Source organism: Mustela putorius, unplaced genomic scaffold (genome assembly GCF_011764305.1).
Source record: "Mustela putorius furo isolate JIRA1106 unplaced genomic scaffold, ASM1176430v1.1 tig00000174_pilon_pilon_pilon, whole genome shotgun sequence".
NCBI lineage: Eukaryota > Metazoa > Chordata > Mammalia > Carnivora > Mustelidae > Mustela > Mustela putorius.
Window position 1 is genome coordinate 11766709 of NW_025421304.1, and position 25848 is coordinate 11792556.

General features: G+C 43.2%; 1 protein-coding gene and 1 pseudogene across 3 annotated transcripts in view; one reads left to right on the forward strand and one right to left on the reverse strand.

Moving 5' to 3' along the window:
- LOC101681870 overlaps positions 1 to 25848 on the reverse strand; it is a 75643-nt gene that overhangs the window by 27802 nt on the left and 21993 nt on the right. For all 3 annotated transcript variants that reach the window (XM_045076033.1, XM_013052099.2, XM_013052102.2), the window contains exon 2: positions 8191 to 8257. In XM_045076033.1, coding sequence (XP_044931968.1) covers positions 8191 to 8249 — 59 coding nt within the window. In that variant the 5' untranslated portion in view covers positions 8250 to 8257. The remainder of the gene's footprint in view (positions 1 to 8190; positions 8258 to 25848) is intronic.
- LOC123391060 lies at positions 19 to 207 on the forward strand (annotated as a pseudogene).

Here is a 25848-nt window from a genome sequence, read left to right on the forward strand (position 1 = left end):
AGATTAAGAACTCCATGGAACACTCTACTTCCAGGGACCATTTCTATAGTTTGTTACTAGAAAAGTTTCTCTGAATGTGTGGAGTACTAAATACCCTGAGGAAGGGTGTAGTATTCTCTCCTGAGCAAAAAGCCAGCTCTGGCTGTTGGTTCTGCAGCTGCCTTTTGCCACTGTTGACTGTTCTTATTCTTTGGGAGAGCAAGAGGTGAAACAGAAACAAAAACAACAACAAGCAAGCAAGCAATTTCCATAAAGAACACTCTAAACCAGATGGCTTCACTGGTGAACCCTACCAAACATTTAAAGAAGTAACAGATCTTTCTCAAACTCCTCCAAAAAACTGAAGAGAAGGAAACACTTTCTTACTCATTCTATGAAGCCAGCATTACCCTGATACCAAAGCCAGAGAGACACTACCAGAAAACTGTAAATCAATGTACTTTATAAACACTGCTGCAAAAACCTTCCAAAAATGGTTAACAATTGGGATTCAAAAGAACATTAAAATGACTATTATACACCATAACCAAGCACAATTTATTCCTTTAATGCAAGGACGGTTCAACATATGAAAATCAATCAATGTGCAGTTAACAGGATGAAGGAATTCACATGATCTTAACTGATGCAGGAATCACTTGACAAAATTCAATAACCTTTCATGATTAAAAAAAAAAGTACTCTACAACTATTCTACAAATTAAAAATACAAGTAAACTACCTCAACATAATAAACGCTATATATGAAAAGCCCAAAGCTAACATCATGCTCAATGGTGAGACTACAAGCTTTTCCTCTAAGATCTGGAACAAGACAAAGATGCCCACTTTTTTTTTTTTTTTAATATTTTATTTATTCATTTGACAGACAGAGATCACAAATAGGCAGAGAGAGGCAGGCAGAGAGAGAGGGGAAGAAGCAGGCTCCTTGCCGAGCAGAGACCCCATGTGGAGCTTGATTCCAGAACCCAGGGATTATGACCTGAGCCAAAGGCAGAGACTTTAACCCACTGAGCCACCCAGTCGCCCCACAGATGCCCACTTTCACCACTTCTTTCCAACGAAAGACTGGAAGTCCTAGCCACAGCAATTAAGAAACAGAAAGAAATAAGAGGCATCCAAATTGAAAAAGTAAAATTATCTCTAATGATGACATGATGTTATATATGTAGAGAAAATCCTACAAAGCACTGCACCAAAAACAACTTAAAAAAAAAAAAAACTGTTAGCCCTGGGGCTAATAATACATTGTATGTTAATAAAAAAATTTAAAAACAAAAACAAAAACGGGGCACCTGGATGGGTCAGTGGGTTGAAGCCTCTGCCTTCGGCTCAGATCATGATCCCAACATCCTGGGATCAAGCCCCACATTGGGCTATCTGCTTGGCAGGGAGCCTGCTTCCCCCCTCTTTCTCTGCCTACTTGTGATCTGTCTGTCAAATAAATAAATAAAGTCTTTAAAAAAAAGAAAAAACCTGTTAGAATAATAAACAAATTAAGCTAAATTGTAGGACACAAAATCAACTTGCAAGAAACAGTTGCAATCCTATACACTACCAATGAACAATATGAAAAGAAATTCAGAAAACAATTCCATTTACAATAAGAAAAACCAATAAAATACTTAGGAATAATCTTAAACAAGGAGGTCAAAGACTATGTACACTGAAAACTATGAAGTGTTGTTGAAAGAAGTTAAAGAAGACACCAATAAGTGGAAAGATATACCATCTTCACAAGCTGGAATATTTAGTATTATTACAATGTCATAATTACCTGAAACAATGTACAGACTCAGTGTAATTCCTATAAAAATCTCAATGACTTTTTTGCAAAAGCTGAACATTCCATCCTACATTTCATATGGAATTCCAAGGGACCCAAAATAACCAAAATAATCTTGAAAAAAAAAAAAAAAGAACAAAGTTGGAAGTTCCACACGTCCTGATTTCAAAACTTATTACAAAGCACAGGAATGAAAACAGTGTGGTACTGTTATAAAAACAGATACACAGACCAAAAGAACTGAAAGTCCAGAAATATACCCTCAAATATGAGGGTTAAATAATTTTTTAGGAAGTGCCAAGACCATTCAATGGGAAAAGGATAGTCTTCAACAAACTGGGCTGGGAAAACTAGCATCCACATGCGAAAGAATGAAGTTGGACCCTTTTACCTTACACCATTTACAAAAATTAACTCAAAGTGTATCTAAGATTTAAATGAAAGACCTGAAACTATTAAAGCCTTAGAAGAAAAGATGGGGGAATAGCTTTATGACACTGGATTTGGCAATGATTTCTTGAATATGACACTAAAAGCAAAGACAACAAAAGAAAAAAACAAACTGGACTACACCAAAATTACTTTTGCACATAAAAGGTTACTTACAGGGTGAAAGGCAACTCACAAGATGAGAGAGAATATCTACAATCCATATAACTGATAACAGTCTTCTATGCCAAATACATAAAGAATCCTACAATTCAACAACAAAAAAACGAACCCAATCCAAAAATTAGCAAAGAACTTGAATAGACATTCTCCAACAAGATATATAATAGGCACTCAGCACCTAAAAAGATGCTCTATTTCACTAATTATCAGAAAAATGCAAATCAAAACCACAATAAGGTATGCCCGGATGGCTCAATTAGTAGAGCATGCAACCCCTGATCTCAGGATTTGAGTTTAAATTGAGTTTAAAACTCAAGCCCCACACTGGGCATAGAGCTTACTTTTAAAAAAAAGAAAGAAAGAAAGAAAGAGAGAGAGAACACAGTAAGATATCACTTCACACCCATTAGGATGGCTACCATCAAAAAACAACAACAACAACAACCCAGAAACAAGTATTGGTGGGGTTGGAGAGCAGTTGGAACCTTTGTGTACTGTTGGAGCGATTATAAAATAGTGTGACGGCTATGGAAAATAGTCTGGAAGCTCCTCAAAATTTTAAAATCAGAACTTCATATGATCTCACAATCCCACTTCTGAGTATATATTCAAAAGAGCTGCAATATCGAAGAGGTATTTGCACATCCATGTGCGTAGCAGCATTATTCATAATTGCCAGTAAGTGGAAGCAATCCAAATGTCATCAATGGAAGAAGAATCAAAATGTGGTTTACACATACTGTATTTGTTAGTTCTCCAGAGAAACACAACCAATAGGACGTATACATAGAGATTTATTATAAGTAATTGGTTCATTTCACTACAGAGGCTGGCACATGTAAAATCTGCAGGGTAGACTGGCAAGCTGAAGACTAAAGAGAGCCAATGTTTCAGTGTGAGTCTGAAGGTAGTCTGCTGAAGTACTAGTGAGAGCTGATGCACCAGATGAAGTCCAAAGGCAATCTACCGGAGAATTCTCAATTGCTGAAGGAGGTGGATCCTTTTTGTTCTCTTCAGGCTTTAACAGATTGGATGAGGCTCATTCAGATTTTGAAAGGCCATCTCTTTTATTTAAAGCCCACCAATTTAAATATTACTCTTCTCCAAAAATACCCTCACAGAAATATCCAGAACAATGTTTGACCAAATACCTAGGCACCACATGATCCAGCCAATATATAAAATTAACCATCATACATACCATGGAGTATTATGCTGTCTTAAAAGGAAGGAAATCCGGTCACATGCCACAACATGTATGAACCTTGAGGACATTATGCTAAGTGAAATAAATCAGTCACAAAAGTACAATGATAGGATTTCACTTAAAATATGAGGTAACTAAATGTAGGTTAAGTGCCTGACATTTATTAAGCTTCTGACTGCCAAGACATCCATTTCAAAGATACCACCCTGAATAAACATATTATCAAGGTATATGACACAGACACTAGGTAAAACAACCAGATTAGGAACTAGGTCACCGGTAAAGTTCCCCTTATAGAAAAATGCTGGACCACCTTGAATAAACATATTGCCAAGGTATATGACACAGACACTAGGTAAAACAACCAGATTAGGAACTAAGTCACCAGTGAAGTTCCACTTATAGAAATATGCTAGGTGATATAGATAACTGACCACTTAAATGATCCTGCTTCCACTCTCCCTGCCCTCATTTCTGCTCTTATGCTTCAAATTAGCCAATAATGAGTGACCCCTCAAAACCCCAGACATTCCACCTGCAAACCCTAATGAAGTCAGAGCCCCAGCTCCTCCCTCTATCTCTATCTCTCTGCTTGGGACCTTACTTGTATCATACCCTCCAGGACTTTTGCTGAGGTGCATCCTGTGATAATTAAGAACCAAAACCAGAGGCACTTGGGTGGCTCAGTGGGTTAAAGCCTCTTCCTTCGGCTCAGGTCATGATCCCAGGGTCCTGAGATCGAGCCCCACATCGGGCTCTCTGCTCAGCAGGGAGCCTACTTCCTCCTCTCTCTCTGCCTGCCTCTCCACCTACTTGTGATCTCTGTGTCTGTCAAATGAATAAATAAAATCATTAAAAAAAAAAGAACCAAAACCAGTCACAGCCTCGACCCCCCACGGGGCAAGTATCAATGGAGCCCACCATCAGAGAGGCCCAGGTATTCCTAGCTGACAGCATCACCATCAAGAGGTGGGGTGGAACACAGCACTAAAGTAGTCAAACTTCTAGAAATAGGAAGTAGAATGATGGTTAATAAGCTGGGAAGGGGGATGCCTGGGTGGCTGAGTGGGTTGGGGCCTCTGCCTTTGGCTCGGGTCATGATCCCAGATCCTGAGATCGAGCCCCACCCACATCAGGCTCTCTGCTCATCAGGGAGCGTGCTTGCCACCCCGCCCCCCGCCTGCCTCTCTGCCTACTTGTGATCTCTGTCAAATAAATAAATAAAATCTTTGGAAAAAAAGAAAGAAAAAAGCTGGGAAGAGGGCAAAGGGACTTGTTCAATAGGTACAGAGGTAATTAGGGTACCTGGGTAGCTCAGTCAGTTAAGTGTCTGCCTTTGGCTTTGGTTATGATCCCAGGTTCCTGTGATCAAGCCCCATATCGGGCTCTCGGGGTCCCTGCTCAGTGGGGAGCCGCTTCTCCCTCTCCCTGTTCCCCTGCTCCTCCCCCTACTTGTGCTCTCCAGCTCTCTCAAATAAATAGTCTTTTTTAAAAAAATGGCTAAAATGGTAATTTTTATGTTATATATACTTTACCCAATAAGAGAGATAATCAACTAAATGTAGTATGTAGGCTTTATTCAGATCTCAATTCAAATTAAATAACTATAAGATAATCAAGAAAATATAAATGGTGTCTAGATATCTAATGTTATTAAACTATTGATTTGGGGGAGTTATATTAGTAAGCAGTGACTATGTAATAAAAACAGAGTTCTTAACTTCCAGAAACACATACTGAAATATAAATATATAAACATGTCCTCAGAGATTGGCTTCAAAATAATTTCAAGCTGGGGTGAGGACCAAGACTAGGCTCAGGGCTACCCAAGGGTCAGTAATACTGGAAAAAAGTGATGGGTACAGAACAGTACATTACACTGTTTCTCTAATTTTGCTTATGTTTGAAAAAAAAGGGGTTTTTTGGTTTTTTTTGTTTTTAACGAATGGCATCTTAGAATTAAAGAAACAGTAACAGTGCTATCCCATCACGGAGCAATGCTCTCGGGTACTACTGAGACCACTGGTCCTAATGTCCTGCGGCAGGCAGAATGGCCTAAGACACATCCACAGCAAAACTGCTAGAGCTTGTGAACAGGTTAGTTTATGTCCCAAAGGGACTTTATTTTTTTTTTTTTTTTTTTTTTTAAAGATTTTATTTATTTACTTGACAGACAGAGACCACAAGTAAGCAGAGAGGCAGGCAGAGAGAGAGGAGGAAGCAGGCTCCCTGCTGAGCAGAGAACCCGATGTGGGGCTCGATCCCAGGATGCTGGGATCATGACCCGAGCCGAAGGCAGAGGCCCCAACCCACTGAGCCACCCAGGCGCCCCCCAAAGGGACTTTAGATACATGATTAAGGACACAGACTTCGAGCTGGGGGAACCACACTGAATATCCGAATGAGTCCAATGTAATCACTAGAGTCCTTTAAAAGCAGAGAACCTTTCTGGTCTACAATTAAGAGAGAAGAGTTGGGAGGAGAGATCTGAAGCGTGACAGGGACTGGCTCTGAAGACAGAGGAAGGGGTCTCCAGCCAGGAATGCCAGTGGCCTCTGGAAGCTACGAATGGCCCTCAGCTGACAGCCAGCAAGGAGATGGAGACGTCTCCTCAGTCCTCCAACTGCGAGGAACTAAGTACCACCAACACTCTGCACAAGCAAGAACATATGCGGTCTCTTACAACCTCTTCAGAGAGGAACACAGCCTGCTGATACCTTGAATTTTAGAATGGAGAGACCCAGGTTGCTCTTCTGACCTACAGAGCTATAAGGTAACAAATGTGTGCTTTTAAAGTGCTAAATGTATGCTAATCTGACATGGCAGAAATGGAAAACCACACATGGTCCAAAACATCTAGGACTTTTAAATTTTTTTTAGATTTTATTTATTTATTTATTTGACACGGAGATAGTGAGTCACAAGCAGGAAAGAGGCTGGCGGGGGGGGGGGGAGCTCCAGGCTGAGCAGAGAGCCACCCAGGCGCCCCAAAATGTCTATGACTTTTAATGTTTCTGTCCGCCTCTACATTTTTTCTCTACTGTCCTTTGGTGTAAGGGTATAGGCTATGACTGCTGCTTATTCACCACTTCATATGTGCTATGGCAGTGGGAAGCAAATACACGTTCGCTCGCTCATTCAGTCAACACCAGTGAGCAGCTATCCCAGCAGTCCCTGCTCTATATCAGGCAGGCGGCAAGGTGGACACTAGGGCTGTCATGGGGACCAGCTTAAGAGACTGGTCTGTGTACCCAGACCTACAGGGGCACCCACACTGGCTTCATCTACAGCACCCAGACTCCAACCAAACACAACCAGCCATGAGTGCTGGGTGGAGCTAGTCTTCTCAGGCTGCAAAGTTTCTCAGATAATTGGTACCAGCAATTTGCAGGTTCTAAAACCCAAAGCAGGAGACATACAAGCTGCGTAGTTAAATGTGCATCTCCCTTGGCCCAAGACTTCAAAAACCAGCAGGGATGCGGCCTGGGAATCTGTATTTTATCGGGCTCTTCAACTGATTCTTAGGCATCCCTAAGCTTGAGAAGCAAGCCACAGTGGAGTCCTGGGGCCCTAACCCCATCTCTCTGGGAGTAACAAGGCTCTGAGTAAGGACTGCAAAGTCGATAAGTAAAAACTTGTCTAAAAACAACAGTTGAGGGGTAAAAAAAAATACAAACATCTAACAGTAACTGTTTTGGTGACTGAAGAGGTAAAATGCTGAGTATACAATTAAATTTACAGACTATCCTCGAACATGTAAAAATTAAGAAGTTTGTGGGGCGCCTGGGTGGCTCAGGCAATAAGCATCTGCCTCCGGCTCAGGTCATGATCTCAGGTTCCTGGGATCGAGCCTCGCACTGGGCTCCCTGCTCAGCGGGAAGTCTGTTTCTCCCTCTCCAACTCCCCCTGCTTGTGTTCCATCTCACTGTGTGTGTGTGTGTTTCTGTCAAATAAATAAATAAAAATCTTATTAAAAACAAAAGAAACAGAAGTTAGTTTGCAAGTTTCCCTAGCAATATAACAAAAACACGAAGAGCACGTACCAATCTGTTAACAGTGCCAAATGCTCAAGAGTGGGCTTATAGAAGATTTGCACTTTTTTGTATTATACATTTCAGTGTTGTTTGAAAAATTAAAAACAAGTGTTTACTATACTTCTTAAGCATCTATATTCCAAAATAAAAAGTTTAAAGAACGTGTTACTTCTGCTCTTAGAAGACTGAAAAAAATGTCATTTTGTAAGTTATATAAACTAAAAGTAAAATCAGCAACAACTGCTAAAATTATTTCTTTTTAAAGATTGTATTTATTTATTTATTTGACAGAGAGAGAGATCACAAATAAGCAGAAAGGCAGGCAGAGAGAGAGGGGGAAGCAGGCTCCCCACCAAGCAGAGAGCCCAATGTGGGACTCAATCCTAGGACCCTGGGATCAATCATGACCTGAACTGAAGGCAAAGGCTTTAACCCACTGAGCCACCCAGGCGCCCCTAAAATTAAATCTTGACATCTTCATCTAATTTTGCTATTTTACCCAGGGAACATGTAAAAACCAATACACATATTTAAAAAATATTTCAGTTTACCTTTTAGCTACCGAAGATCTTCCATATTGTCTTCTGCGAAGCCTGGCAGACGAAGACATCTTAAGTCCTAGGAAAAGAAGTTGAGGGTTTTTTTAGGATTAAATTAGAAAGCCATTTTACAATCAAGAGCAGTGTGAAACATTTACAAGCAGCAGTGCTTGCTTCCAACCTCCACCCATAACAACTCTTCAAGCAAACACAATAATGAAGACCAGCTAATCACAACCCTAAAATACCCTCCCAATTCTATTTCTCAGCTAAAGAAAAAGTCGAAGTCATCTAGGGAAGTTCCAAGGGGCACTGGCAAAAATGCTCACAGATTGGAGGAAAGGAAAAGGGGTAAGTATGATTTAAAATGCACAGTGGCAAGGTGAAACAAACAAATGAAACAAACTTGATTTCAGGGATTTAAGTTCCACTTTGGTGTCCTGTCTTCCTTTAGAACCATGTGATGCTTCACAAGGAGACATGGCAAAGGCAAACGACCACAAAACACACCGTCCAGATTTGGAGCCAGAAAGGATACTTTTCTTTTCCTTAATGAACTGATTTGTGCATTACCTACACTGAAAGATGCTGAGATGTCTAGGACTAAAAGGGAGAACAAATAAACCATTAAAATGAGGAGAAAAAGAAGCAAAGTATTTTTTTAAAGACTTGAGGGAGAGCACACATGTGCACACGCTCGCAGACCTGTGCGGCGAGGGGGGAGGGGCGCAGAGAGCTCCCAAACGGACTTCACCGCAAGCATGGAAGCCTGATGTGGGGCTCCACGGCACATGAGATTAAGAGTCAGCTGCTCAAATGACTGTACCACCGAGGTACCCATCCATTATTTTAAATGCTATAGTTCACACACCATAAAATTCACCCTTCTAAAGTTAAATTTTATGGTGTTTTTTAGTACATTCACAAAGTTGTGCAACCATCACCACTTCTGAAATTCCAGAACATTCTCACCATTCTCCCTCCACCAAAAAAAATTCCAGCAGCAGTCACTCTCTATACTCTCCTCCTCACAGCCTCTGGTAACCAATCATGAACTTCCAGTCTTTTTGGAATTATGTTATTTCAGACTGTGATATAAATGGATGTCCTCTTTTATGTCTGGCTTCTTTCATATAGCATGCTTTGGGTTGTTGTAGGATGCATCAGTATTTGTTCCTTTTATGGCTAAATACTATTCCACTGTATGGATATACCACTTGTTCATCCATTCACCAGTGGATGGTCCTTCGGGTTGCTTCCATTTTTTTGGTTATTATGAACAATGCTGCTATGAACATTTGTGTAACAAATTTTTGTGTGAACACATATTCAATCTCTTGGGTATGCACTTAGGAGTGGAACTGCTGGGTGACAGGGTAATTATGTTTAACTTTTTGAGGAACAGCCAGACTGTCTGCCACACATGCTGTACTATTTTATTTTACATTTCCACCAGTAATACCATACATGAGAGTTTCAATTTCCCTCAACCTTGCCAACACCTGACATCAACCTTAAACAGGAAGACATTCTGTGCGGATCATAAGCATGAGCATGATGGATACTCTCAACGCCAACTGCAGGCCCCCAGCTTCCACAAGTACTCTTTCTCACAGGGACTTCATCTAACAGGCTGAGGAAAGGCCTGTAACCTCCTCCTCCTCTCCTCTCGCTCAATCACACTATCCCACCACACAGAAGACAGACCAACTGCCCACCACCCAGAATCTCACTTGATCCAGTGGATTACCGCAGTGTAAAAACTTCAGAATGAGATTAAAGCAAGCAGAGAAGGCAGAACAATGCAAATAACTTCAGCAAGACATACTGAAGGAAACGAGAGTCTTATTTCATCCAGTTCCCAGCATGGTTCTAAGCACTGTCCATCCTAGAAGACTGGAATGTTCAACATAAAGATGGACATGTTTGATTACACCATAACCAATAATCAACTAAAAACTGATCACAGACCTAAATAAAAGAGTCAAAGTATATAATTCTTAACTTTTAAAAATATTTTATTTATTAATTTGTCAGAGAGAGCGAGTGAGTGAATAAGCCGGGGGAGTGGGAAGCAGGAGAAGCAGGTTGCCTGGTGAGCAAGGAGCCTGATGTCGGAGTCAATCCCAGAACCCTGGCATCAAGACCTGGGCCAAAGGCAGACACTTAACTGCCAGAGCCACCCAGGTGTCCCTGAAGTATGCAATTCTTAGAAGAAAACACGGGAGTAAATATTTACAACCTTGATTAGAGAAAGATTTCTGGATATGGCACCAAAAGCCCAAGCATTAAAAAGCTGACAGGCTGGGGGAGGGGGGATGCCTGGGTGGCTCAGTCAGTTAAGCATCTGACTCTCAATTTCAGCTCAGTCTTAATTTCAGGATCATGAGATCAAGCCCCACAGCAGGCTCTGTGCTGAGCATGGAGCCTGCTTAAGATTCTCTCTCTCCCATGACCTCTGCCCCTCCCCTCGTATGCTATCAAAAAAAAGTAAAAAACTTGACAAGTTGGGGGTGCCTGGATGGCTCAGGTGATAAGCATCTACCTTTGGCTCAGGTCATGATCTCAGTGTCCTGGGATCAAGCCCCACATCCGGCTCTCTGCTCAGCAGAGAGTCTGCTCCCCCCTCCCCCTCTGCCTGCTTCTCTGCCTAATTGTGATCTCTCTATGTCAAATAAGTAAAATCTTTAAAAAAAAAAAAATTGACAAGTTGATTTTATCAAAACTTTAAAATTTTGTGCTTTAAAAGACACCATTAAAAATAATATTTGTAGGGGCACCTGGGTGGCTCAGTAGGTTAAGCATCTGCTTTCAGCTCAGGTCACAATTCTGGAGTTCCCAGATGAAGCCCCACATTGGGTTCCCTGCTCAACAGGGAGTCTATTTCTCCCCAGTGCTCTTCATCCCACTTGTGTTCTCTCTCTCAAATAAATACATAAAATCTTTTTTTTTTTTTTAAGGATTCTATGTATTTATTTGACACAGAGATAGAAATCACAAGTAGGCAGAGAAAGCAAAGCAGCAGAGAAATTGGGGGAAGCAGACTCCCCACTGAGCAGAGAGCCTGATGCGGGGGCTCAATCCCAGGACCCTGAGATCATGACCTGAGCCGAAGGCTGAGGCTTAACCCTCTGAGCCACCCAGGTGCTTCTAAATACATAAAATCTTAAAAAATAAAAAAAGAAAGAAAGATAATACAAAGAGGAAATCTTTAAAAAAAAAAAAACTTGTAAATCTTGTATCTGATAAAGACCTTATATTCAGGACATAAAAGGAACTCTTACAATTCAATAATAAAAAGAAAAATAACGCAATTTTAAAACAGGCAAATGGGGGGTGCCTGGGTGGCTCAGTGGGTTAAAGCCTCTGCCTTCGGCTCAGGTCATGGTCCCAGAGTCCTGGGATCGAGCCCCGCATCGGGCTCTCTGCTCAGCGGGGAGCCTGCTTCCTCCTCTTTCTCTCTGCCTGCTGCTCTGCCTACTTGTAATCTCTGCCTGTCAAATAAATAAATAAATAAATCTTTAAAAAAAAAAAAAAAAAAAAAACAGGCAAATGGGGAAGCCTGGGTGACTCAGTTGGTTGAGCTGCTGCCTTTGGCTCAGGTCCTGATCCCAGCTGGGATCAAGTCCCGAATCAGGCTCCCTGCTTGGTGGGGAGGCTGCTTCTCTCTCTGCCTCTGCCTGCCACTCTGCCTGCTGGTGCGCTCTATCTCGCACGCGTTCTCTCTCTCTCGCTCTCTCTCTGACAAATAAATAAATAAATAAATAAAATCTTTAAATAAGTAAAACGGGCAAATGATTTTTTAAATTTGATTTGAATTGACTGATTTGAGAGAAACAGCACAAGAAGGGGGAGGAGGAGAGGAAAAGAATCAAGCTGACTCCATACTGACCGTGCGTGGAGCTCAACTAGGGGGTCAATCCCAAGACCCTGAGATCATGACCTGAGCCAAAACCAAGAGTTGGACATTCAACTGACTGAGCTACCCACGTGCCCCTAAAATGGACAAAGGATTTAAGTAGACATTTCTTCAAAGAAGATGTACACATGGCACAAAACACATGAAAAGGTGCTCAACATCATCAGTCATAAGGAAAGTACAAGTCAAAACTACAATGATATCACACCCGTAAGGATGGCCACTATAAAAAAAAAAACAGAAAATAATAAATGTTGGTAGATGTGTGGAGGAACTGGAATCCTTACACACTGTTGGCGGAAATGTAAAATGGTGCAGCCACTACAGGAAACAGAATGGCAGCTCCTCAAACAATTAAAAACAGAATTATCTATCATTCAGTAATTCCACTTCTGGGTATATACCCAAAAGAACTGAAAGCAAGGTCTTGGGAGACGTTTGTACACCTATATTCATGGCAGCACAGTTCACACACAACAGCCAAAAGATACAAGCAATCCAAGTGTCCATCAATGGAAGAATGAATGAACAAAATGTGTTATATACATAGACTGGAATATTCACCCTTAAAAAGGAACGAAATTCTGATACACTCTACACCATATGAATCTCGAGGACATTATACCGGATGGAATAAGCCAGTTACGAAACAGCAAACATTTTATGAATCCACTTATATGGGGTTATCTAAAGGAGTCAAATATATAGAAACAGAAAGCAGAATGGAGGTTGCCTGAGGTTAGGAGGAGGGAGAATAGGGAGCTGCTGTTTAATGTGCAAGAAGTTTCAGTTTTGCAAAAAGTCCCAGAGACTGGTTGCACATAAGGTAAACATACTTTCCGCCACTGAATTGGACACACAAAAGCACTTAAGATGAAAGCACCTGGGGTGGCTCAGTCAGCTGAGCATCTGACTCTTGATTTTGGTTCAGAGCCCCACGTGGGGCTCCACGCTTAGCAGTGTACTTGAGATTCCCTCTCCCTCCCCCCATACATGAATGCTGGGGTGCCTGGGTGGCTCAGTGGGTTAAGCCTCAGCCTTTGGGTCGGGTCATGGTCTCAGGGTCCTGGGATCGAGACCCGCGTCAGGCTGTCTGCTCAGTCGCAAGCCTGCATCCCCCCCTCTCTCTGCCTGCCTCTGCCTACTTGTGATCTCTCTCTCTGTCAAATAACTAAATAAAATCTTTTAAATAAATGTCAAAGTCAATAAATACATAAGTAAAAAACAAAATGAATGTCTTTTAAAAAAAATGGTTACGAAAGCAATTTTGTCATGTGTGTCTTACCACAATTTTTTAAAATTCATGTACTAGTGACACACATTCCATTCATTTCAAGTGTGCCACCCAGTGACTAGTTACTCAATAAGTCTATACATGGCACTATCCTCACCACAGTGTCATCAGCATCTGTCACACACAGCGCTATTACAGTACCACTGGCTCTAGTCTCCGTTTGGTTTTGTTTTTCAGTTTAAATCACAAAGAGACAGCACTTCACTGACTAAGATGGGTATCACCGAAAGTGTTGGGTCAGCGGCCCTGGGAAAGCACGAGGAACAGTAAAATGGCCTCCAGGCCGCCATCTTCCCCTACCCAGGACTTTCCCACCAGAAGGACATCTGTCAAGGTCACCCTAAGTAAACCAAAACCTATACCAGAAACAGAAACCAGCCACTTTGGGACTTTCCAACCCCAACCTCTAACCTTACCAAATATGGTTATGAGCCCCCACCCTGCCCTGGCCTAGTAAATGCTCACTTAACCCCTTACCGCACGACTTCACCTACTGTCCTCTCCTAGGAGAGTCGCAGAACCTCACCCGAGGGTGCCTTTAATAAAGCTTGCCTTGTGCCTATCTGGCCTTGGTGTTGTGTATCTCGCCTGTAAAACCTTACAAAAAGGTCAAAGGCTGGTGAGGAGGTGAAGAAACTGGAACCCTCATCTACTGCTGCTGGGAATGTAAAATAGTATAGCCCCTCTGGAAAGCAGTTTAGAAGGTTCTTAAAAAGTTAAACATAAACAGCCATTCAACCCACCTACCCAAGAGAAATGAAACACACATCCACACTCAAGACTTGTGGGCGAATGATCACAGAAGCATTACTCACAAGAACCAAACGACGAAAACAATTCAAATGTCCATCAACTGGTGAACGGGTAAAAAGAAAAAAATGTGGGATATCCGTGCCATGAAATACTACTCAGCAATAAAAAGGAATTAAGTACTGAGATATGCTACAACATGCATGAATCCCAAAACCAGCACACCACAGTGAAAGCCAGTCACCAAAGGCTATATATTACTGGTGGAGGTGGTCACTGAGACGACATGACCTGTGAGCAGGATCTCAGCAACAGGAGGCTCCTTACCCCCTTCTCTGTCCTTGGACTATACATCCAGCTTGCCATTCCTACTCCCAGAGGCTGCCCTAGAACAAAGCCTTCAGAGAGCGATGTGATGTTGAGACCATCTGGACAGTACATGACTGAATGCAGGTGAAGATCTCTATAGAAACTGGTAAGATTTGGCAGGTAGGTGCAGAGATCTACTTATCTTGTAGCTGCTCAAGACACATCTTCTATTTGAGCTCCTTTGCTTATTATACCTCACACCTACCCATCGGCAGTGGTCTGCCTCTTTCTTGGGTCTCTCTCTGCCCTCTGCCCATTTCAGATTATACCCAGAAGCTTCCAAGGAGCTTACAAACCAACAATTATATAATTATGATTCCATTTATCTGAAATATACAGAAAATGTGAATTCAAAGAAACAGAAAGCTTACTGGTTGCCCAGGGTGGAATGGGAAGTGACTAAAATGGGGTACGGGGCATCTTTCTGGGGGGGGGACAAAAATTTTCAAAAGGGACTGTGGTAAAGGTATTATGTAAATTTACTAAAAACCATTAAATTTAAAATGACTGAATTATGTGGGATGTAAATTACACATCTCAGTAATATACTGTTTAAAAAGTGAACTCAAACTTCTCAGTTGGACACTGAGGGTCAATTTGGCCAGAACGGTGCTCTGCCATTTAATTTCCATAAACCAAATGAGTGCAATCTATACCTCCTGGATTTTACTCAAAATAGGACTAAAACATACATATGAAAACCACAGCATAGGATGGTCATGATACCCTTTGCAAGTCCTTATTAGTATAATAAAAACATACATTAGTTGTCAACTTACAAGTGTGTAAGAAAGAGATAAATTTTTCCACGGTGAGCTTGGGAAGAGGGTCACCCCACAGGTCAGCCTGTCATGGGAACTAGCAAAACCTCAGAGACCCACCCAAACGCAATAGCATTCTCAACGCTTAGCTAAGGGCAGGATTAGAGAGCCAACACTGCCAACAAAAGGCAGGTAGCCTTTTGTCTGCTCCCAGTCCCCGCAAAGGCTGGAGGCATTTGCCTTGCAAAATAGGTAGCCTCAAAAAAAACACAAAAAACAAAAACAAAATAGGTAGCCTCTTGGCGCCACTGGGCTGGGATAAAGCTGAATTACAAAGATGACCAAAGGCAAAACAAAACCATAAACCTCAGTTTGGAGCTTTCAATATTCAATTCCTTCAGGAGTCGTTATTTTATTTATTTAAGGAATCTCTACACTCAAAACGGGGCTCAAACTCAGGACCCCCAAGAACAGTCTCAAACTTCTCCCACTGAGCCAGCCATGCACCCTTCCTTCAAGACTCAATACTGACCTTGGGGAGCCTGGGTGGCTCACTGGGTTAAAGCCTCTGCCTTCGGCCTAGGTCATGATCCCAGGGTCCTGGGCTCCAGCCCTGCATCGGGCTCCCTGCTCAACAGTGAGCCTGCTTCCTCCTTATCTCTCTGCCTGCTTCTCTGCCTACTTGTGGTCTCTGTCTGTCAAATAAATAAATAAAATCTTTAAAAAAAAAAAAAAGAGAGTAATACTGACCTTAACTCATTTCTTTCCCAATCACCAGACTCCCACAGAAGACCCAAACATGCCATACTTGTTCAAATGCCTCTTTCAGACAGGGCAAAACCCTCTTGATCACTCCCATACTCCCAGCCTAGCCAACCTTAACCTCAGACTCCCCAACTCCCCAACTAGGCATGGAGCTTAGTGCAGGGGATACAGGGCGAGCAGGTAAGAACACTGTCTTGCTCTCCTAGGAATAATTTATTAATCAAGCATTACGCAGTCAGAACGGTTATTAAATAATCACTGAAGCAAAATTAGAACTGTATGGTAATAGGCAGGGAAGCACAGGCACTTTGGAAATGGTGCAACAGAATGTATCTGTTCTCAACTTTTATCCATATTAACTCATTGAACCATCAAAAGATCCTATAAAGTGAGATCTATCATTACCCTATTTTGGGGATGAGAAAGTGGACACAGAGAGGTAAGATAACTTGCCCAGGTACACACAGCTCGTCAGCGGTGCACCCACATGCACCCACGCATCTGACCGCAGAAGCCTGGTGCAATCACCCAATCCGCTGCCTTGGTAAACACTGGCAGAAAGAATGAACTGGAGACAGTCACAGCACATTAGCACATTACCCCACCCACTCCCAAGGAGGTAAAGAGAGGCCGAGGCAGGGCTAATCCAGATGACGACGAGGACACGCCAAAGCGGGACGGCAAGAGGATGCACAGGCAGGCTGTAAGAGGCAGGGGAGGCTGCCGGGGGCTCCCGGTTCATCCCCAGGTAATGCACCTGGCCCACCTGCCCACTTCCCAACTGGAGAAACTGAGGTCCCCAAGGAGCCAGAACATAGGCTCTGAGGCACCCACCGGCCTCCACCTCCCCAGGCTCTCCAGCCGGGAGGTGGTTAGGGGCACAAGGCCTGCAGGGAGGCAAGACCGGGGCCCCTCCGCCCTTGGTGGGGCACTTACCCCGCCGGACCAAGGTGTTCTTCCAGGGTTCCCTCACTCAGCGCCCCGCGCCTTTCCTCAAGCCTTTCCACTTTCACCTCGCCCTGCGCGCCTGCGCGCCTGCGGCCCCGCCCCCCAGCAGGCCCCGCCCCCCACACCTCGCGGGCAAGCGGCCCACAGCGCCCCTGCAGGCTGGGAGGTGTAGGCCCACTGCCTTCTTGACTGGTCTTTCTTGTTCGTTTTCCTCTGCCCTTTCCTTGCACATCCCTCTTTGCTCTTCCTTCCCCCCTCACCTTCCCTTTGCCTTTTTCATGTTTTCAATCACACAGTAGTTCTTTCACTCATTCCTACATTTAACAATTATGTGTGTGCAAAACAGACAAACAAGGGACGCCTGGGTGGCTCAGTTGGTTAAGCAGCTGCCTTCGGCTCAGGTCATGATCCCAGCGTCCTGGGATCGAGTCCCACATCGGGCTCCTTGCTCAGCGGGGAGCCTGCTTCTCCCTCTGCCTCTGCCTGCCATTCTGTCCGCCTGTGCTCGCTCTCCCCCGCCCCCCGATAAATAAATAAAATCTTTCTTTTTTTTTTTAATTTTTTAAGATTTTATTTATTTATTTGACAGAGAGAAATCACAAGTAAGCAGAGAGGCAGGCAGAGAGAGGAGGAAGCAGGCTCCCTGCTGAGCAGAGAGCCCAATGCGGGGCTCGATCCCAGGACCCTGGGATCATGACGTGAGCAGAAGGCAGAGGCTTTAACCCACTGAGCCACCCAGGTGCCCCAGTAAATAAAATCTTTAAAAACAAAACAAAACAAAACAAAAAAAAAACAGACAAACAACAACCAAACAAAACAATTAAATGTGCTCCGGAAACTGCTCACTGGGGAGAATGCAGGGAAGACAAAAATCCTGTGCCCATCAGCTTACATTCTAGAAGATGACGACAACAAATGAGTGACTTTCTAACTTTGTTATCCCCACTCACAGGTCCAACACATTTTACATCCCTTTCCAGTGTACACACACACACACACACACACCCCCATAAAATTAAAACTCAAGTTTCACAAACTAATACTTGATGGGCAGCTCAAGAGACAACCAGAAAACTTGTGACCGAGCACAACTAACCTTGTTAGACTTCCTGCAGTAATGGAGAATTCTACATTGACAGTCTCGGTAGTATCTCAGACAGGGGGGACAAGGAACGGAAATTTAGAGGGTTGGGGTCTGGACTTGGGTAGTTCAAGCAGGTCTTTCAAGACAAGACCTAATAGGCAGGAAAGACGTTGCAAAGCAGGTAGAAAGATTGAATTTTAGAAGGACATTTTATTTCCTTTAGTTTACTGGCGATCAATTATTGAATTTAAAAGGCTATGGAACTTCCTCTTTAATAAAGATTTTATATATTTGTTTGACAAAGAGAGAGAGAGACCACAAGCAGAGGCAGCAGCATTCAATGGGAGAGGGAGAAGCAGGCTCCCTGCGGAGCAAGGAGCCCAGGACTCTGGGCTCATGACTTAAGTCAAAGGCAGATGCTTAACCAACTGAGCCACCCACGTGCCCCCACATTTTTTTTTTTTTAAGTAGGTCCGCACAGAGCACAGAGCCCAAGATGGAGCTCAAATTCACAGCTCTGAAATTAAGACCTGAGCAGAGACCAAGAATAGGTCGCCCAACCAACTGGACAACCCAGGCACCCAATGATATATAGCTTTAATGAAAAACATCCTCCTAATTCAATTTGTTTTAATTCTTATTTATTTGAGGGAGAGAGAGAGAGGGAAAACACAAGCGGGGAAGAGGGGCAGAGGGGGAGAGAGAGAGAAGCAGACTCTCTGCCAAGCAGGGAGTCAGATGTGGGATTTGATCCCAAGACCGGAGGAGTATGACCTGAGCTGAAGGCAGATGCATAACTGATTAAGCCACCCAGGTTACTCATTCTCCTAGTTTGAAAGAAATGTTAAATGTAATTTCCTTGATATTTATGTACTAAATAAATTGTAAGTTAAATTATTTTTAAAAACAAGGATTGTCGGGGTACCTGGGTGGCTCATTGGGTTAAAGCCTCTGCCTTCGGCTCAGTCATAATCCCAGTGTTCTGGGATCAAGCCCCGCAAGAGGCTCTCTGCTTAGCAGGGAGCCTGCTTCCCCCTCTCTCTCTGCCTGCTGCTCTACCTACTTGTGATCTCTGTCTGCCAAATAAATAAATGAAATCTTTAAAAAAACAAAAACAACAACAAAAAAGGATTGTCTGAGATTGGGCAAATGTCTTGACATAAATTTTAGGATTAGAGAACACATCATGGCATGGGTCTTAAAGCAAGTCTCAGTAAGTAAAACTGTTTGATAGGCAACCTGTTCTCCTAGATGCGCAATCCCGATGAGATTCCCAGTGTGAGAGCCCATCCTGCAAACTGTCCAGAAAAGTAGGTTTAAACAAATTCCTAAACCAAACAATTATTTACTGATTTATAAACTTATCTTACTGAGCACAGCATCATCTTTGCTGTATTCTACAGGTCAAAGCAATAGCAAAGAGCATCCAGACTCAAGGAAAGGGGAGGAGACGCCTATCTCTTGATGCAAGGAGTATCAAAGAATGTGACCAACTTAAATCTGCCACACATCTGAGGGCACCCGTCTGGCTCAGTAGGTAGACCATGGGACTCTTGATCTTGGGGTTGTGAGTTCAAGCCCCATGCTGGGTGTAGAGATTACTTAAATTTTTTTTTAAAAAATCATCCACATTTGGATTATTTGGAAAATAAGGAGTTCCTTAGGGAACTCTCCTATATCCTTCGGGATATAGGAGAAGCAGGCCACATGGTATTGGCTGATCATTGTAAATTAAACTTTCCTTCTGGGGGCACCTGGATGGACCTGCCTTCCTATCAGGTCATGACCCCAGGGTTGTGGGACTGGGCCCTGCATCCAACTCCCTGCTCAGTCGAGAGGTCTGCTTCTCCCTGCTTAGTGGGGAGCCTGCTTCTCCCTTTCCCAGTGCCTGCCATTCCCACTGCTTATGCTCTCTCTCACTCTCTCAAAAAAATAAAATCTTTTAAAAAAAAATTTTTTAATGAAATAAATAAACTTTCTTTCTGGCAGGGAAACCTAATTATAACTTCTCTTAACACTTTCTAGTGCCAACCTTGGGTCTCAAAGTTGGGTCCAGTCTTTCCAAATACATTTTCCTTTTCTGCAAACTATATCAAAACATGAATTAGGCTGGTGTTTGTTAGGTCTATGACTGTACCGATTTTCTTTTTTTTTTTTTGTCTTTTAAAGATTTTATTTATTTATTTGACAAAGAGAGATCACAAGTAGGCAGAGAGGTAAGCAGAGAGAGAAAGAGCAGGAAGCAGGCTCCCTGCCGAGCAGAGAGCCTGATGTGGGAATCAATCCCAGGACCCTGAGATCGTGACCTGAGCTGAAGGCAGAGGCTTAACCCACTGAGCCACCCAGGCGCCCTGTACTGATTTTCAAGAAAGTCCCATTCCCCTATGCTTTTGTTTTCTTTCTTTCTTTTTTTATTTTTTTTTAAAGATTTTATTCATTTGTCAGAGAGAGCGAGCGAGAGCGAGCACAGGCAGACAGAGTGGAAGGCAGAGTCAGACGGAGAAGCAGGCTCCCTGCGGAGCAAGGAGCCCGATATGGGACTCGATCCCAGTGATGACCCGAGCCGAAGGCAGCTGCTCAACCAACTGAGCCACCCAGGCGTCCCTCCCCTATGCTTTTGTCTCTGAAAAGGTGTTTTACCTGTTTTGGCTACGAAATGAGGAATATTGGAAAGCAACCAGCATACATAGCAAAATTGGAAATATGCATAGTGATCACTTTTTTCCCAAAGATTAGATACTTAATGAGCCATTTGTAACCAGCTATAATAGCATACCCAGAAAGAAAATGATAAAACTAAAAAAAAAAAAAAAAAAAGGTTAACTTAAAAGCAATTCTTTCCATCTTTATGGTACAGTAAATAGGCAGAGAATGCAGAGGAACATGACTAGAATTAGCCTATGAAGATCTCAAGAGTAAAACCAGAAAGACAAGGTGAGAGTTTGATTCAGAATTTGTAAAGTATTCTTCATTTCATCTACTTAGTCTGATGGCCTTGGAATAGCTGTTCTTCTTCTCATGCTGCTTGCTTCTAGAGGAATCCAAGAATCTTGAGATGGCAGCCCAATTGTCAAAAGGTAATGAATCGATAACAAAAGGTGTAGAGACATATAGTGGAATATTATTCAGCCTTCAAAGGGACGGATATTCTGACACATTCTGACACATCCATGATGTGATGAACCTTGAGCACCAAATGTTAAGTGAAATCAGTTATTCACAGAAGCGAAAATACTATTTGATTCTCCTGACATGGGGTACTTAAAGTCAGAATCATGGAGACAGAAAGTAGAATGGTGGTCACCAGGAACTGGGGGAAGGGAAGGTCAGTGTTTAATGGGTAGTTTTAGTTTGAAAAGTATTCTGGACATGGTGGTAGTGATCATTACACAGCTATGTGAATGCACTTAATGCACCAAAACTGTACACTTAAAAATAGTTAAAATAGGAGCACCTGGGTGGCTCAGTCATTTGGGCGTCTGCCTTCGACTTGGGTCATAATCCCAAAGATCCTGGGATCAAGCCCGGAGTTGGGTATCCTGTTCAGCTGGGAACCAGCTTGTCCCTCTACCTCCCCCACCCACCCTCCATCTCACTCTCTCTCTCCCTTTCTTGAGTAAATAAATAAAATCTCTGGAGCACCTGAGTAGCTCAGTGGGTTAAACGTCCACCTTCAGCTCAGGTCTTGATCCCAGGGTCCTAGGACTGAGTCCCACATTGGACTCCTGGCTCAGCGGGGAGCCGGTTTCTCCCTCTCCCTCTACCCCTCCTCCCTGCTCGTGTACTCTCAATCTCTCTCTCTTTCAAATAAATAAATATTTTTCTAAATAAAAAAATAAAATCTTTTTTTTAAAAAAGATTGTATTTATTTATTTGACATGGAGACAGAGATTACAAGTAGGCAGAGAGGCAGATAGAGGGAGAGAGAGGAGGAAGCAGGCTCCCCACTGAGCAGAGAGCCTGATGCAGGGCTGGATCCCAGGACCCTGGGATCATGACCTGAGCCGAAGGCAGAGACTTTAACGCACTGAGCCACCCAGGTGCCCCAATAAAATCTTTTTTAAAAAATAGCTAAAATAAGGGGCACCTGGGTGAGTCAATCACTTGAGCATCTGACACCTTAATTCAGGTCAGGTCAGGATCTCAGGTCATGATCTCAGGTCCTGGGATGGAGCCCTGCCTTAGGCTCCATGCTCAGTGTGGAGTCTGCTTGCCCCTCTCCCTCTGCTCCTTCCCCCACTTAAGCTCACTTTCTCTCTCTCCCCCTCAAATAAATACATAAATAAAACTTTTTAAAAACATTAAAATAAAAAATAGTCAAAATAGTAAATGTTGGTGTGCCTGGGTGGCTCAGGTGCCTTTGGGGGCACCTGGGTGGCTCAGTGGGTTAGACCCCTGCTCAGGTCATGATCTCAGGGTCCTGAAACTGCGTCCTGCATTGGACTCTTGGATCAGCAGGGAGCCTGCTTACCCCTCTCTTTCTCTTTCTGCCTGCCTCTCTGCCTACTTGTGATCTGCCAAATAAATAATAAATAATCTTAAAAAAAAAAAAAAAGAAAGAAAGAAAGAAAAGAAAACTCACTTAAAAAAAAAAAAAGCTTCTGTCTTTGGCTCAGGGCATAGATCCAGGGTCCAGGAATGGAGCCCCACATCAGGCTCTCTGCTCAGCAGGAAGCCTGCTTCTCCCTCTCCCACTCCCCCTGCTTGTGTTCCCCCTCACTGTCTATGTCAAATAAATAAATAAATCTTTAAAAAAAACAAAAGTAAATGTTGTTCTGTTTATTTTACTGTAATAAAAAATACATTTAAAAGGGCAATAAAACCCAAAACGTGTTAAAGAGTCTTTCCTTGGGGCACCTGAGTGGCTCAGTGGGTTAAGCCTCTGCCTCTGCGTTCAGCTCGGGTCATGATCTCGGGGTCCTGGGATCGAGCACCTCATGGGGCTCCTTGCTCAGCAGGGAGCGTGCTTCTCTCTCTGACTCTGCCTGCCGCTCTGCCTGCTTGTGCGCTTTCGTGCTCTCTCTCTCTCTGACAAATAAAATCTTGGAAAAAAAAAAAAGATTCTTACCCTGATACTAGAGCAAGAAAGGTGAATTTATTGAAGATGTAAAGGAAAGACTCTTTTTTCTTTTTTTTAAAGATGTTATTTATTTATTTGACAGACAGAGATCACAAGTTGGCAGAGAGGCAGGCAGAGACGAGGAGGAGGTGAGCAAGGAGCCCAAGGTGGGACTCGATCCCAGGACACTGGGATCATGACCTGAGCTGAAGGCAGCGGCATAACCGACTGAGCCACCCAGGTGCCCTCAGGATAAGAATCTAATCTATGCTCACAGGAAACTGTTTCTAGAACACCTTCTCAAATATCTGCAGCTTTACTAAACCCCTCTGGCTCCCAATACAATTTGGATCTTTTAGGTCATCTTCAGGGTTGTGTAAAGTAATAAAAGGAAATCTCAATAAAATAAAGCCAAGAGGCCAGATGGGGGAGGTCTTTTGCCATATCACTTGATGTCAAACAGAGGAAGAATGGTCAATTACAGACCCAGCAGAAGTATAATCACAAGAAAGAATGATCATTCCAGACCCCAATAGAAAAGATGTTCACTTCATCTCCTCTAAGAAATCAACTATGCCAGCAACTCAGCCAATGAGAACCATTATCATGCTGAAATCTTGCTTTTTTCTAGGGGACTTTTGTTCAAAACAACCTCTCCCAGATTCCTCCTTCTTCTCCATAAAATAACATTTATCTTTCTTTGTTGTACTAGCCTATGGATTTTGCTGCAGTGGCCCTGTCCAGAATTGCAATTTTCTGATATTCCCAAATAAACCCATTTTTTGATGGTAAAGTAACTGTTTTATGTTTAGGGACATTACTTGGTGTCATAAGTGGGATCTGGCAAGGACGCGCGCGTGCGCGCACACACACTCACACATATACACACAAAACTCCAAGACTGGTAAGCAAACAGGAGCTGGTATCCACAGGGCCCATTGAGCTCTTTGCTTTCTTGCTGACTCTAGAGTTGAAGTGACGTATGTCTCTCCTGAATTTCTAACTCTGCTCTCTGCATTTTAAGCTCCCTGGCCTTTATTTGGGGATCTGTCTGAAGGGTTTTCCTTTCTGAGTGTACTCATTTGGCCTTTAATCTGACTCCATTTTGGAACTGTACTGTTCCTATCATGATTGTGCTGGTTGTTGGCCCAATTCCTTTTGGGAACTGGGCCATTCCTATTAGAATAGCAATTTAGGAATTTTTCTTTTTGCTCTATAGAAAAACCCTTAAGGGGCGCCTGGCTGTTTCAGTCAGTAGAGCACGTAACTCCTGATCTCAGGGTTGTGAGTTCAAGCCCCACATGGAGTGTAGAGATTACTTAAAAATAAAATCTTTAAAAAAAAAGAAAGGAAAAAAAAAAAAACCTCTAAGAAATGGGATTCCAGGGACACCTGGGTGGCTCAGCTGGCTAAATGGCTGCCTTCGGCTCAGGTCATGATGCCAGCGTCCTGGGATCCAGTCTCACATCGGGCTCCTTGCTCAGCAGGAAGCCTGCTTCTCCCTCTGCCTCTGCCTACCACTCTGCCTGTGCTCACTCTCTCTGACAAAAAAAAAAAAAGAAATGGGATTCCAGTCATCAAAATATTTTGAGTCACCCCACACACACACTATTTCTGGGACTCCTGCCAGTTTTATGTTTAAAAACTGTGGTCTTGGGAGTGCCAGGATGGCTCAGTCGGTTAAGTGTCTGCCTTCAGCTCAGATCATGATCCCAGGTGCTTGGAATCAGGCCCCCAGGACAGGCTCCCTGGTCAGCAGGGAGTTAGGGTCTCCCTCTCCCTCTGCCTCTTCCACCTACTCACATGCACAAACTCTCTCTCTCTCTGAAATAAATAAAATCTTTTAAAAATGAATTTAAAATGGCGCCTGGGTGGCTCAGTGGGTTAGGCCTCTGCCTTTGGCTCAGGTCATGATCCCACCTGGGACTGAGCCCCACATCAGGCTCTCTGCTTGGCAGGGAGCCTGCTTCCTCCTGTCTCTCTGCCTGTCTCTCTGCCTGCTTGTGATCGCTCTCTGTCAAATAAATAAATGAAATTTTTAAAAATGAATTTAAAAAGACTAAAAATAAACACTTTGGGGTGCCTGGGTGGCTCAGGTTGTTAAGTGTCTGCCTTCAGCTCAGGTCATGATCCCAGAGTCCTGGAATGAGTACCACATGTGTTCCCTGCTCTGTGGGGAGCCTGCTTCTCCCTCCACCTCTCTCTCTGTCTCTAATAAACAAATAGAATCTTTAAAAATAAATGAATGTATGAATGAATGAATGAAAATAAAAACTCTGGTCCCTTGGTGAGCCTAGTTGGGTCAATCAGGAGAGTGTGTGACTCTTGATCTCAGGGTTTTGAGTTTGAGTCCCACAGTGGGGTGTGGAAATTACTTAAAAATAAACCAATTTGGGGCGCCTGGGTGGCTCAGTGGGTTAAAGCCTCTGCTTTCGGCTCAGGTCATGATCCCAGGGTCCTGGGATCGAGCCCCACATCGGGCTCTCTGCTCAGCAGGGAGCCTGCTTCCTCCTCTCTCTCTGCCTGCCTCTCTGCCTACTTGTGATCTCTGTCAAGTAAATAAATAAAATCTTTAAAAATAAATAAATAAATAAACCAATTTTTAAAATAAATAAATAAATATGGGGGGCCTGTATGGCTCAGTTGGTTCAGCATTTGCCCTCGGCTCGGGTCATGATCTCTCTCTGGGTCCTAGGATCAAGTCCTACAGAAGGCTTCCTG